This window comes from Olea europaea, chromosome 7 (assembly GCF_002742605.1).
Source record: "Olea europaea var. sylvestris chromosome 7, O_europaea_v1, whole genome shotgun sequence".
NCBI classification, from domain to species: domain Eukaryota; kingdom Viridiplantae; phylum Streptophyta; class Magnoliopsida; order Lamiales; family Oleaceae; genus Olea; species Olea europaea.
In genome coordinates, this window is record NC_036243.1 from 24,818,148 (window position 1) to 24,830,505 (window position 12,358).

A 12,358-nucleotide genomic window follows, 5' to 3' on the forward strand; every position below is an offset into this window, starting at 1 on the left:
AACTTCCTATCAGAAGCTCCTTCTTCCTCTCCAGATTCTCCATCGACGAGGAAGCCTATACTCCACCTTCTCCTTCACAAGCACAAACCCAGGTATTAAGTTCCCCCTGAAAGCACAAGTGTGACATTGAAATGTCTCTCCTACGTCACGTGTGCCAGTTTCTTCTTGCAATGAAAGTCCTGCCCATCCTCCTAAACCTCCCATCCGGCACCAAGTGATCGACCCCTACGGTTGCCATCATAAACCTCCTCCTCTAGCTGATGCTCACCATCGTACTCACCGAATCCTACTAGTTCCATGTCCAATGCCCACCCATGACAGCATTCTCAAAAGCCAATATCCATGAGTCCAGTTAGGTGCTGATGATTCTAAGAGAAACCATTTCTTGATTGCCGTAATAGTTAATATGATTAATTTCTGAAACTTAAAATATCATTTAAACAAAGGTCATACACTTGTAACATAGAGGAAAATTCCAATAGAATGTTTCCATAGTGGAATTTGGTGACCAAAATTAATATGCTATCTGTCATCCCTAACAAAAGATCAAATAGTTGGGGGAAATTATGTAGACTCGAAAAGTAATTTAAACATCGTCCTCATTGGAGAAACACAAATTTGTGTTAAATGAGATTTCTCCTAATGCTCCGAGCCCATCTGATGCAAAGGCTGTCTACGAAAATTGGCATCACTGTAACAAGATGGTCTTATGTTATATAATAGCATCCATGTCGAGTGTTCTAAGGTAGAAACACCAGAGTCTGGAAATCATTTAGGAAATGATGGAAAGCCTTTAAGTGATGTTTTGACACCAAAGCAGCCAGACTAGACAAGACATCCATCAAGTCTACAATGAAGCCACACATGAATCTCGGGACACCCATTAAAGATGATATGGTGATCGTGATTGGACTGTTTAACATGGCTGAAGCTTAAGGGCAGAAATTGACTCGAAGACTCGGGTCAACATGGTTCTAGGACACTTTTGGGACGTTCTCCCAATTCAAAGTGGATTTTAATTGCGAGTCCATGACTGAATTAGTGAAGGAGCTTCAAAGTGATGGGAGTGTTCCCAAGACTTAAGGTGACACCATGGTGGTTCTAGTGGAAAATCTTGTTCTAAGCTGAAAAGCAAGGGAAGGAAAATGATAAAAGAAACCAACTAAAAGGGCCAAAACAAGAAGGGGGGAAAAAAGGTTAGATGACAACTAAAGGAAAATGCTTTCATTGTGGGCAAAAGAAACACTATAAGAGGTATTTCCAGGATTATATAGCTAACGAAAAGCTAAGGGCAAGTCATTCTACATTGGGACTTGCTTAGTGGGTAATTTTATTAATAACAGGAATGTAACCATGTTTGTAATACATTGGCTTATGCCTTATTGCATCACACTACTAAAAATCATAAATTAACTCACACTATTGAAACCCCCTTGTAGCACCTTCTAGTAGGTCATATTAATCCGAATAGAATTCAAAGACTAGAAAGGGAAGAATATTTAAGTAACTTAAAAGGTAGAATATTTCTCAGTTTGCAAAATCCTATTTGCACGGTAAGATAATCAAGAGGTCAAGTATGGGATTTTATGCTAGCTGAGTGCACGGAGAACTCTTTTAACAGGAAAAGTGAGTCACAAAGGGGAAGAGAACCCTTTTATACATGGTTAGATCAATGCTTAGTTTTTCTATTTTACCAATTTCCTTTTCGAGGTATGGCCTACAAACAGGCATATATCTTCTCAACCTGGTACCATTTACATCAGTTCCAAAGAAACCTCTGTATCTACAGAATGGACATAAACCTAACTTACGCAACATTCGCATATAGAGATGTCCAGCATGTGCTAAAATGAAAGGTGGATAAGATAGATGCAAGATCATAATCATGTATTTTATAGGTTATCCAAAAGGGACCAGGAGTTCTCTCTTTTATAGTCCTCAATAAGGTATTTGTCAGCATGAATGCAACTTTCTTAGGAGGACATATATCAGAGATCAAGATTTCAAAAATAAGGTTCTACCAAAGGAGATCAAGAAAATATTCCCAGCTCACCAAATCTAGAGATCAGTGTAGAACCTAATGCCGATGATTAGTTCCACTTATTACTACTAAATTTTTAGAAGTTGATCACCGTAGGAGGAATGCACAAGCAGTACCAAGTGCTATTCCCACTAAAGAGGAGGTCCAAAAATCATAGAGGAAAAAACTCTATTATCTAGCAGTCACCCACCAGGTACTGATATTAAGATAATTGATCAGGGACAAAACGAAATAGAAGTTAAATCCGCCTCTAGACAAAATAAATAAATAAATAAATAAAAAATAAAACCGAACCAAAAGCCTTGATAGCTTAGACGTAATGAGAGTGTTATTAGACCACCTTCTAGATACTGTCTCTATGGGGAGCCTTTCAAGACAGTATCCCTAAGCAAGAAGAGGACCCCACATTGTTTTACGAGGCTATGGAAGATAAAGATGCAAAATCATGAAAAATTACCATGAACTTGGATATAGAGTCCATGTACTCCAAAAAAGTGTAGGAAATTGTACACGTGTCTCAGGGCTTAAACCCATAAGGTGCAAATGGATCTACAAGAGAAAGAAGGTAATACATATGAAAAGCTAGAAATCCTCAAAGCTAGGCTTGTTGTCAAGGATTTTACCCAAAAAGAAGGCATCTTTTACAAAGAGACCATTCATGCTTAGATCTAATTAGATTCTCCTATCCATGACGAGAGCATCTATACAATGCAACCATATTAGTTTGTGAGAAAACGGGATATAAGTTAAGAACCTTGCAATTCATCTATAAAGCTATCTTTAGTGCATTAGTTCCCACCATGAGTTGTGAACCTTGACCATTCATCAAGCTTCTTAATATATTCCAATACTGACATTAATGCTTGACATATCTGAAAAAATTCATACAAAGTCAGTAAGACACACTAGAGGGGGAAAAAGGAAGAAAGTGAACAAGAAAATATTACAATAAGAGGGTAATAAGAATGTCTAGAATCAACAACAAACGAATACAAGCAGGAAAACATACTGCGACTTCAAGTCAGAGTAGAAAAGTATCAACCACACTACAATAAACTAAGCAAATGGTAAAAAATCATTTACTAGAGAAAATGAAACCACAAAATTACCTAGCCACTAGTCTTCTTTTCTTCAATTGGATGCAAAAGATTTTCATAGAGATATCCTGATGAACTTGCATTTTCCAGTAATTCATTTTTCTCATCAAGAAAAACAAGACTTTCCGTGTAATTAAGCCAAGAAGAATCTACGGAACTATCATATATGAGATCTCTACTCATCTTCATCTCAAAGTTATATGCAATCACGCTCTCATCAGTGTAAATTATAATCTCATTGTTCTTCGTAATGCCTATTGGCTACTTTGCTTTTTCCTCAGTTTCGTCATTGAACTTTTTCACCCATGATTCGACCACTCCAAATTCATTCATTACCCATACACTCCAAATGTTACACCCATAGCACCAACTATTAGGGGCAACAAAGAAAGCAAGACACCCCTTGTAGACCACGAGATAAGGATCCTCTTGGTGTTGATGATATTCGCAATATTTTGGTAACTGCAACTCTTGAAATTGTTCTGAGTGGGTATCAAATGACAAAATAAAGTCATCCATAATACCACTTTGATGAGAATAGCGAGCAATCCAATTGAAAGTTCCATCTACAAATGCTGGATGATGTGAGAATCGGATTTTCCCAGGTAGTTTTGCTTCGTCAAGTTTTCTCCAAGAGCTTGTATTGAGACCATAAACTTCAACTTGAGACTGATTGCTCAATTCATTGATATCTACGTTGCACATAATTCTTATCAACTTATAATCATTTTTTTCATCATCATACCAAAATCCAACATGAACTCTAGTGTATTCATGATATAACATTTTGCGGCAACAAGTACCAGTTATGCATTTATATTTCCGAAGCACAGGGTTCCACATGTAAATGATGTTGGTCTCAGGATTATTATTTCATTCAAAAAACCGATTGCAGTAAACATTAAAGAATTACAGAAACGTAAAGAACACAAGAATTTTCGTCCCTAAGGGCCCGGAAGTTTAGCCAAAAGGCCTACTCACCCGTTGAGCATCTACAAAAATAGATTAGGCTCGAATCCACTAAGAATCACAAAGAATCGATACAAGAATGTATGAAGAAACCGCAGTTCCTTCAATTTCAGTTTTCTTTCGCCTCTCTATAATACAACACTCAGTTTTCTACAATCTCACAGATCATATACCAAATACAACCCTAACATCACTCAGATTAGAGATTGCTTTCAGAAAGATGCAAGAACAGAAGAGTCCAAAAAACCCTCAGAGAGAAGACGAAGAAAACCCTAGAACCGTTCACTCAAATTAGGGCAAAAGTGAAGAGTCACGAGACTTTTAATAGTCTAGCAAAATATTAAAGATCCAACGATTACAAAGGTGCCAAGTGTAAGGTCCACAACAATCACCCATTATTAAAAAAAACGCGTTTCCAGAAAAATGCTTTTCATTTCCAACCAATTTCAAACCGTTGGATCAACCAACCCGGCAAGGCCCAATATTACTAAGTTTGGGCCAGCCAAGAATAAAGAGGCAGCCCACCATCAAATGACTCGACCATGAAAATCTTCTTCATCATCATCAGCTAAGCAAACTAGACCATTGCACGAACCAATCGGTCTACATCTCTTCGATTCAAAATCCACAGGCAACTCCACATCATAAACCACATCAAAGTTCATCAGGTTGTCAGAAACTACCGTGCATAATTTATAATCTTCAACCAAGGGTGGTACATAGAGAAGATAATGCAAGCTATCATTATCAATTTTGCTAGCAATAGATTTGTTGAGATGGGCGGCAATAAAGGCAGATGATTTAATAAAAGAATACCATGATTTGCTGACAGTGGTAAAACGCCCCACGGATTTTAGGGGCAGCCTTGAAATAATTTCAAAGAAGATTTCTGGTGGAAAATGCTTCTTGGTAGCTTTAGTTTTCTTGCTGATTTGAGTCATTGCTTTTGCTCACCCAAGGGTACCTATCAAACAACAAAGACAGGGATTAAGGAATTTGGAGAGAGGGAGAACAGACCCAGAAGATTCCCTAAAGCAAAGGCAGCCCTAAGATTCAACCCGTTTTTGGACACTAATATATACAGATTCAGTCATCTAAAATTTCCAGTTGGAGAGGAATTTTTGGCATATAATATAAACAATTCAATCTGCAGGTCCCTCCATTTTTGGTCAAGCAATACTTTTATGATTCATCTGGCATTGAGCAGTGTGTAAACATCAACTTTATGAAACATATCACATCCATAAATCCTCCTTTTACATTCAATAACGACACCACTGAACGAGACCAAATCAGCATCATTTTTAATGACAACAAATGTTTAATACAGATTCCAAAACACTATTCATGTAAAGATACATATCAAATATATTGTAGTTAGGCCTTCTTTACAGTTTCCACCAAAATCTATTTTGAAGGCTAAATAAATGTTTAAATTGCATAATTAAGTAAGCAATACGACAAAAAGAACTTCTTTTCCACCATATAATTAAAAGGGGCATTTTTAAGAATGTCCAATTTTAAGGGTATGAGTTAAAAAGTGATCGCTCATTTGAATTTAGTGTCAACTTGTCTATTATACCCTTAATGAAGAGCTACATCTTGAAATGGTATTCTCGACATTTGATTTTTTATTAATTTGTCACGAATTTTGAGAAGTGGCTTAAATGAGAAGTTACATTAAAATAATGTTTCTCGACATTTCATATGTCATTCTCGACATTTGAACACCGTTTTATTTGTCTAGAATGACATTTCATTTTGAACATGACATTTTTCTACATTTAAAAATGTCGTTTTCGACATTTCTGAATCAATGAAAAATATAACATTTATTATGATTTGATATGTATACTTTTGAAATAAATATGGTAGGTTATGTGTCAAAATTTTATTGGCCAATAACAATATTGTAAAAATATCCATTTTTTTGTCTTAGTGTAGAATTATAAATTGTTAATAAGGGAATTTTAGTTTAAGTTCTTCCAAATTAGACATTTTTGCAATGGTGGACATTTTTGCAGATGACTACATAAAAGTGGACATTTTGTGAAATTTCCTCTAATTAAAATTAGGGATTTAAAATTACCTTGAAGAAACAGAAGCAGTATCGAGGAGCAAAACTCAACAAAAGAAGAAGAGAGAGTGAGCAGCTCAGAGTTCACTAGCACTTTGGCCTTTAATTACCAGGGAAATGATAAATTAATAGTAAAAAAATCAATTGGTCACTGAAGTTATAGATGGGTTCAATTTGATCACTCAACTTTAATTTATTCCAAATTAGTCATCTAGCTTTGTGTTTTATTTCATGTTGGCCATTAGACTTTAAATTTTTCCAAATCAGACACCAAGCTTTAAGTTCTGTTTCTCAATGCAAACTGCATTAGTCTCCATTTTTACAAACAATAATGTTTAATACGATGTATTAGACGACCATAAAATTTTGCTGTGTTAGAGATACCAACTTCCTACTATCAACTATTTTGATTAAATTGATTGATCTAATCCAATTTTAATGACACGTAAGACAGAATATATATCATTCACTTTACCCCTACATCCCCTATATAGATAGAGTTATTTAAATTTATAAAATACTCTAATTAATATAAACTCGACAATATTTCGTGCCATACTTCAATTTGAATGAAATTTATTTATTTTTATGCATGATCTAATATGTCAAACGAATCATGTAAAATGCAGAGACTCGAAAGGGAGTCAGTGACGAATTTGGACAGTTCAATCAGGAATAATCCCATTTCGGGAGATAAGTAATAACTTTGAAGTAACGGGACTGCATTTTTCTTTTTTACTTAAAACATTATAAAGGCTTAGGTGGAATTTTCGATCTCCACCTAAAACACATAGAGGGTATGGCAATTCTCTACAACGTCTATTAATAATTTAATATAACCAAGAAATATAGCGAGTGGGACGAAGTGTTGTACCGCATAACTTACAAGCGAATCTGAAAGACATGACTTAACATAGAACATGCTATCTCTAGCACAAAAACGAGTCTTTGACGATTTGTCATTGCAAAAATTTTACCTTCCAGAATTTTAGACTAACAGTTCTTAGAAGACCAGCAATTTTGCAGTGAATTTGCTCCAATCTCCCCTCACTTGCCAAAAAATCTGCCATCGCGTTTTCGTCTTTGTAAAAATATGTGACCACCTCTCTAAAAAATGATTGAAGCAGCACTGTAATCTCTTCTAGCATGTATCGAATATGCCACTAACTCGTCTTTCGTTGAATTTCAAGAAATAAGGCTCCATCAATCATTATGATCGTAATAGTTTTAAGAATAATACTACTTGTATATAATGAAGTTACATAATTATTTATATATCGATGAATATGTCAAAAAGAGGGTGGTGGCTAAAGAAATTATGACTTATCATATTTCACCATACCTAAATCATTATGTACAAAAGGACAAATGTAATTTTAATCATCCACATATTAGCACATATTTTAAAATTGTTTATTATGCCCTGTTTGATGGGGGAAAATTCAAGTTTTAGTAAAATTGATATTGATAAAATGTATTGTATTGTTGAATATGCGGTAAAATTAATTATTAACTTTACCTTAAACCAAACAGGAGCATATGTACTTCATGATTCAATACTACGGGATGAGATGACATGAGTCATTACTCTCAAGGCTCAATCATGAGAAGTCTCAAACGGATAAACATGGCTGCCTCTTTAAGTTTTTATTCGACGATGCAATAAAATTCAGTCTGCTACCTTAGATAATTATATTCATATTCGAGCCATGCTTGGTGTACAACATTGTTGACATAATGTCACTTGACATTATGACATTATATCAGAGGACAATTTTAACAAAAAATTATTTTTCTAGCCAATAACGTTTTGTCAACACACCACATTGTCAACAAAGTCGCCATGTATGATTATACAAAAAATAAAATCCTACTCCAAATATACCCATGACTGTGTTAGCAAGGATTTTACTATTTTTACATAAAAATAGTACATAAGCAATTACAGAAAACAATGAGGGAAAATATTAAATGAAAAAGTCCATTCTATTTTAAATTGGCAAACGATTGAATGACATATGGATATTATGTAATCCATTATGTAAAGTTTAATGTACGCATAGCAACACCATTTTAACAATATTGTACAGTGATAAAATTTTCGTTATTTTTAGCTTATCGTGCATAAAATGACGTGTTTAGTAGAATCGATCCATACAAAATTTCTTAATCGTTAGCTCATTTCTTAACTCATCTATATTCATAGATGAACAGGATAAAACTTAATGGTTGAAAAATAAATGTTGAATGTGTGTAGGAAAAATGGTGGGATTAACTTTTATCCAAAAGTCATACTGTCTTTCGTACTAATTCTTTTTTTTTTTATAGGTAATCAAATAATTTTATTACTTAAAAGAGAATACACGAAGGGTGTACAATCACTTTAAGCTATTAAGGAAAAACATGAAATTAGGCAACCCATCTACAGGATTTCTAGCCACAGCATTAAACCAAGAATACAAGGTAAAGTAAAATGTTTCTCTTATCTGCTCTCTTGTCTTTGTTTGGTCTTTGAAGCAACGATTGTTCCTTTCTCTCCACACGCACCAAACAATGCAGCCCGGGATTAGGTGTCATGCTAGTTTGCTATCCTTATCCCGAAATTTTCTACGCCATGCCCGTATCACGTCATCTATACGACGAGGCATCACCCAATCCATAGATTGTGAACTGATTATACTGTTCCAAAGCCAACATACACCATCACAATGAATGAACAAATGTCGATCATCTCCCCATCCTTCTTGCACATATAACACCACTCGGTTGCATAAAAGCCTTTACGATGAAGATTATCCACCATTGAGACCTGTCCCCTCACAACTGTCCACAATAGGAATGCCACCCGAGGAGGCAATTTACACTGCCATACCAATTTCCATGGGAATGAATTATTCACACATCCCATGAGGGAACCAAAGTACGAGCGAACCGAAAAAATGACATCATGTGCTGTCCTCCACCTAATGCAATCCCTCTCTCCAACCCGAATTTGGGCCTCATGTAAAATGGTCATAAACAGCGAATAATCTTCCAATTCCCAATCCTAAAGATCCCTCCCAAAAGTTATATTCCAGCTATAGCTCCCATTATGAATGTCTAAGAGATCACTCACCAGGGTAGTGGACACTGAGGCAATACGATACAAAGAAGGGAATCTCTCCTTCAGCGGTTGATCTCCGCACCAACAATCATCCCAAAATTTAATCTCATTACCATTTCCAACCACAAACTTCAGTTTGTCCAAAAATGCACTACATCCCCGTCGGATATGCCTCCACAAGCTCACCCCATAAAAACTACAATCCTCAAATGTACACCATCCCCCATCGATCACACCATACTTTGCCCTAATTATTTCTCTCCAGAAGTTGTCCCTCTCCACTCCAAATCGCCACAACCACTTGCCTAATAAGGCTTTATTGAACAACACAAGGCTCCTCACCCTAAAACCCCCCATCCTCATCGGCAAACAAACAACTCCCCAATTGACCAAATGGAGTTTCCTCTCCTCTCCCAACCCTGCCCACAGAAATTCTCTTTGAAGCCTCTCTAATCTCTTTGCCACTGCAATCGGAATGGGGAACAATGACAAAAAGTAAGTAGAGAGATTGGAAAGAGTGGATTTAATGAGAGTAAGACTACCTCCCTTTGAAAGGTACATACGCTTCCACTTTGCTAACCTTCTCTCCATCCTTTCCACAATACCATTCCAGATATGGGTACTTTTAAATCGTGCCCCTAACGGGAGTCCTAGATATGACATCGGCAACTGCGCAACCTTACAACCCAATATATCAGCCAGCTCCTCGACATTATTGACCTCCCCAACTGGAATAGCCTCAGACTTTCCCAAATTGATTTTCAAACCAGACACCGCTTCAAAACATAAGAGCAGACGATGCAAGTTCCTGAATTGTTCTACATCTGCATCACATAAGATCAACGTGTCATCTGCAAATAACAGATGAGACACTTGCAATTGATCAACCATAAAACCCCTTATCAAACCCGCTCTCACTGCTCTTTCAATCATCCTACTGAGAGCCTCCACCACAATGATAAATAACAATAGGGACAATGGATCCCCTTGTCTCAAGCCTCTACTGCTCCGGAAATAACCCTCTGGTGTTCCGTTGACCAAAACTGAGAATGAAACAGTAGAAATACATAATTGAATCCATTTACACCATTTATCCCCAAAGCCACAGTACCTGAGCATATATAACAAGAAACCCCAAATTACATGGTCGTAAGCCTTCTGAATCTATATAACAAGAAACCCCTGGTGCCCTTAGGCGCATTCTTGAATCTATGCATTCATTCGCTATAAGCACAGAGTCCAAAATCTGACGCTCTTTTACAAATGCATTCTGAAACTTGGACACTACTTTTCCCAGTACCTCCTTTAATCTGTTTGTTAGGACTTTCGAAATAATCTTATACACCCCGCTGACAAGGTTAATGGGGCGAAAGTCCTTAATATCAGTCGCTCCCAGTTTCTTAGGGATGAGCACAATAAATGTGGCATTAGAACTTCTCTGGAATCTGCCTCGTTCAAAAAAATAAGATAAAGTATTCACAATGTCCAGTCGAACCACATCACAACACACTTTGTAGAATGAGAACGAGAAACCGTCCGGTCCCGGGGCCTTATCATCGTTCATGCTGAAAACGACCTCCTTAATTTCATCCTCCCCAAATGGTCTCTCCATCCATCGGGCATCATCCTCATTGATTGTAGAAAAGTGCAATCCCTCCGATTCTGACCTCCATTCAAATTGCTCCCGATAGAGGTTTTGATAAAAATTAACCAGTTGGCTTCCAATTTCCTGTGGTTCCTCATAAGTAACCCCGTCCACCTCCAAAACTGTGATGGAGTTGTTCCTCCTACTAGAATTGACGACCCTGTAGAAGAATTTAGTCCATTTATCCCCCTCTTTCAACCAAGTAACTCTAGATTTCTGTCGTCAATTAATCTCCTCCATCTCCACCAACCTCTCCATCTCTTCCTTTAATACTCTATGTCTCTCCTTCTCCTCCCCAGTCAACCCCTGACTCTCCTCCCGCCTATCCAATTCCTCTATCTATGACAGACACTGATTTTACTGCAGTTAACATTGCCTACAACTTCCTCATTCCATTTCTTTAAGTCCCCTTTCAACGCCTTTAGCTTCTGATCCAATACAAAACAGGGAGACCCACTGACTTCATAGGAAGTCCACCACGTCTGTACTCGCTCCCTAAAACATTCTACTTTCAACCAAATCTTCTCAAACCTGAAAGGTCTTCTTCCACCACCCCTTCTATTCCCCGATAACATAATAAGAAAATGATCCGAGTATACCCTCCCCAATTTTCTCTGAGTGACATCTGAATATTTAGACTCCCACTCCCCACAAATCAAGAACCTATCAATATGAGACAGAACGAGTCGATCCCGATTGGATGACCAGGTAAAATCTCCCCCAATCATAGGTACATCCACCAACAAATTCTCTCTAATAAAATCTGAGAACTCCTCCATTGTCCTAGTTAGTCTCCCACCACTCGACCTCTCCGAAGGAAATCGAATCACATTGAAATCACCCCCAATACATGTAGGGAGATTCCACCAAGCCCTCATTCCAGCCAGTTCATCCCATAAACCCACTCTACTGTCATCAGAATTAGGCCCATAAACTCCTGTGAACATCCACCGAAAAAACCACACTCGTGCTAATGTTTAAAACAAAACTAAATAAAACATTTCCTTACCTTCTCAATGAGGACATAATACAACATAAATAATCCTAACATTAGTAATACAAATTTGCATTACCCTCTAACATGTCCTCACAAGAGAAGGAGATGGCGGAACGACCCCAAGCTTGGCTTTAAGTCGAATAAATCAATCTATTAAAATGACTCAATAAGAGCTAGAGCCAGTTTGTTTGATCGAGGACAAAAAAATTTGATGAACATCAAGAGCACAGTTGAAAATTTATAAAGGTGCATTTGGGTCCGAAATAATTTTCTTGTATTTGGATCTCCAAACTGCAATTCTTGTAGCTTTTGAGGCCCCACTCATGTATTTTTTCCAAAATTTTCACTAAATAATCACCCTACTCAAACACCCCTGGAAACTCAAGACACGGTTGGAAAGACTTACACCTGAAAATGCGAAAACATATA

The 12,358-nt window shown here is 37.0% G+C and overlaps 2 protein-coding genes across 2 annotated transcripts; both read right to left on the reverse strand.

The window, feature by feature from the left end:
• Window positions 1–3,016: 3,016 nt before the first annotated feature.
• On the reverse strand, window positions 3,017–3,983 carry LOC111397741 (F-box/kelch-repeat protein At3g23880-like). Its single transcript, XM_023024729.1, has one exon. The coding sequence runs from the start codon at window positions 3,979–3,981 to the stop codon at window positions 3,400–3,402; it is 582 nt and encodes a 193-aa protein (XP_022880497.1). The 5' UTR covers window positions 3,982–3,983; the 3' UTR covers window positions 3,017–3,399.
• A 98-nt stretch (window positions 3,984–4,081) lies between these two features.
• On the reverse strand, window positions 4,082–6,276 carry LOC111397742 (F-box protein At5g49610-like). The gene is made up of 2 exons (XM_023024730.1): window positions 6,197–6,276; window positions 4,082–5,071 (listed from the first exon to the last, which is right to left on the reverse strand). Exon 2 carries the CDS (start codon window positions 5,046–5,048, stop codon window positions 4,635–4,637), a length of 414 nt encoding a protein of 137 aa, XP_022880498.1. The 5' UTR covers window positions 5,049–5,071; window positions 6,197–6,276; the 3' UTR covers window positions 4,082–4,634.
• Window positions 6,277–12,358: the final 6,082 nt, after the last annotated feature.

Coding starts and splice junctions, on each gene's coding strand:
- LOC111397741 (XM_023024729.1), bottom strand. CDS start 3,981: ATGTGGAACCCTGTGCTTCGGAAATATAAATGCATAACTGGTACTTGT.
- LOC111397742 (XM_023024730.1), bottom strand. CDS start 5,048: ATGACTCAAATCAGCAAGAAAACTAAAGCTACCAAGAAGCATTTTCCA.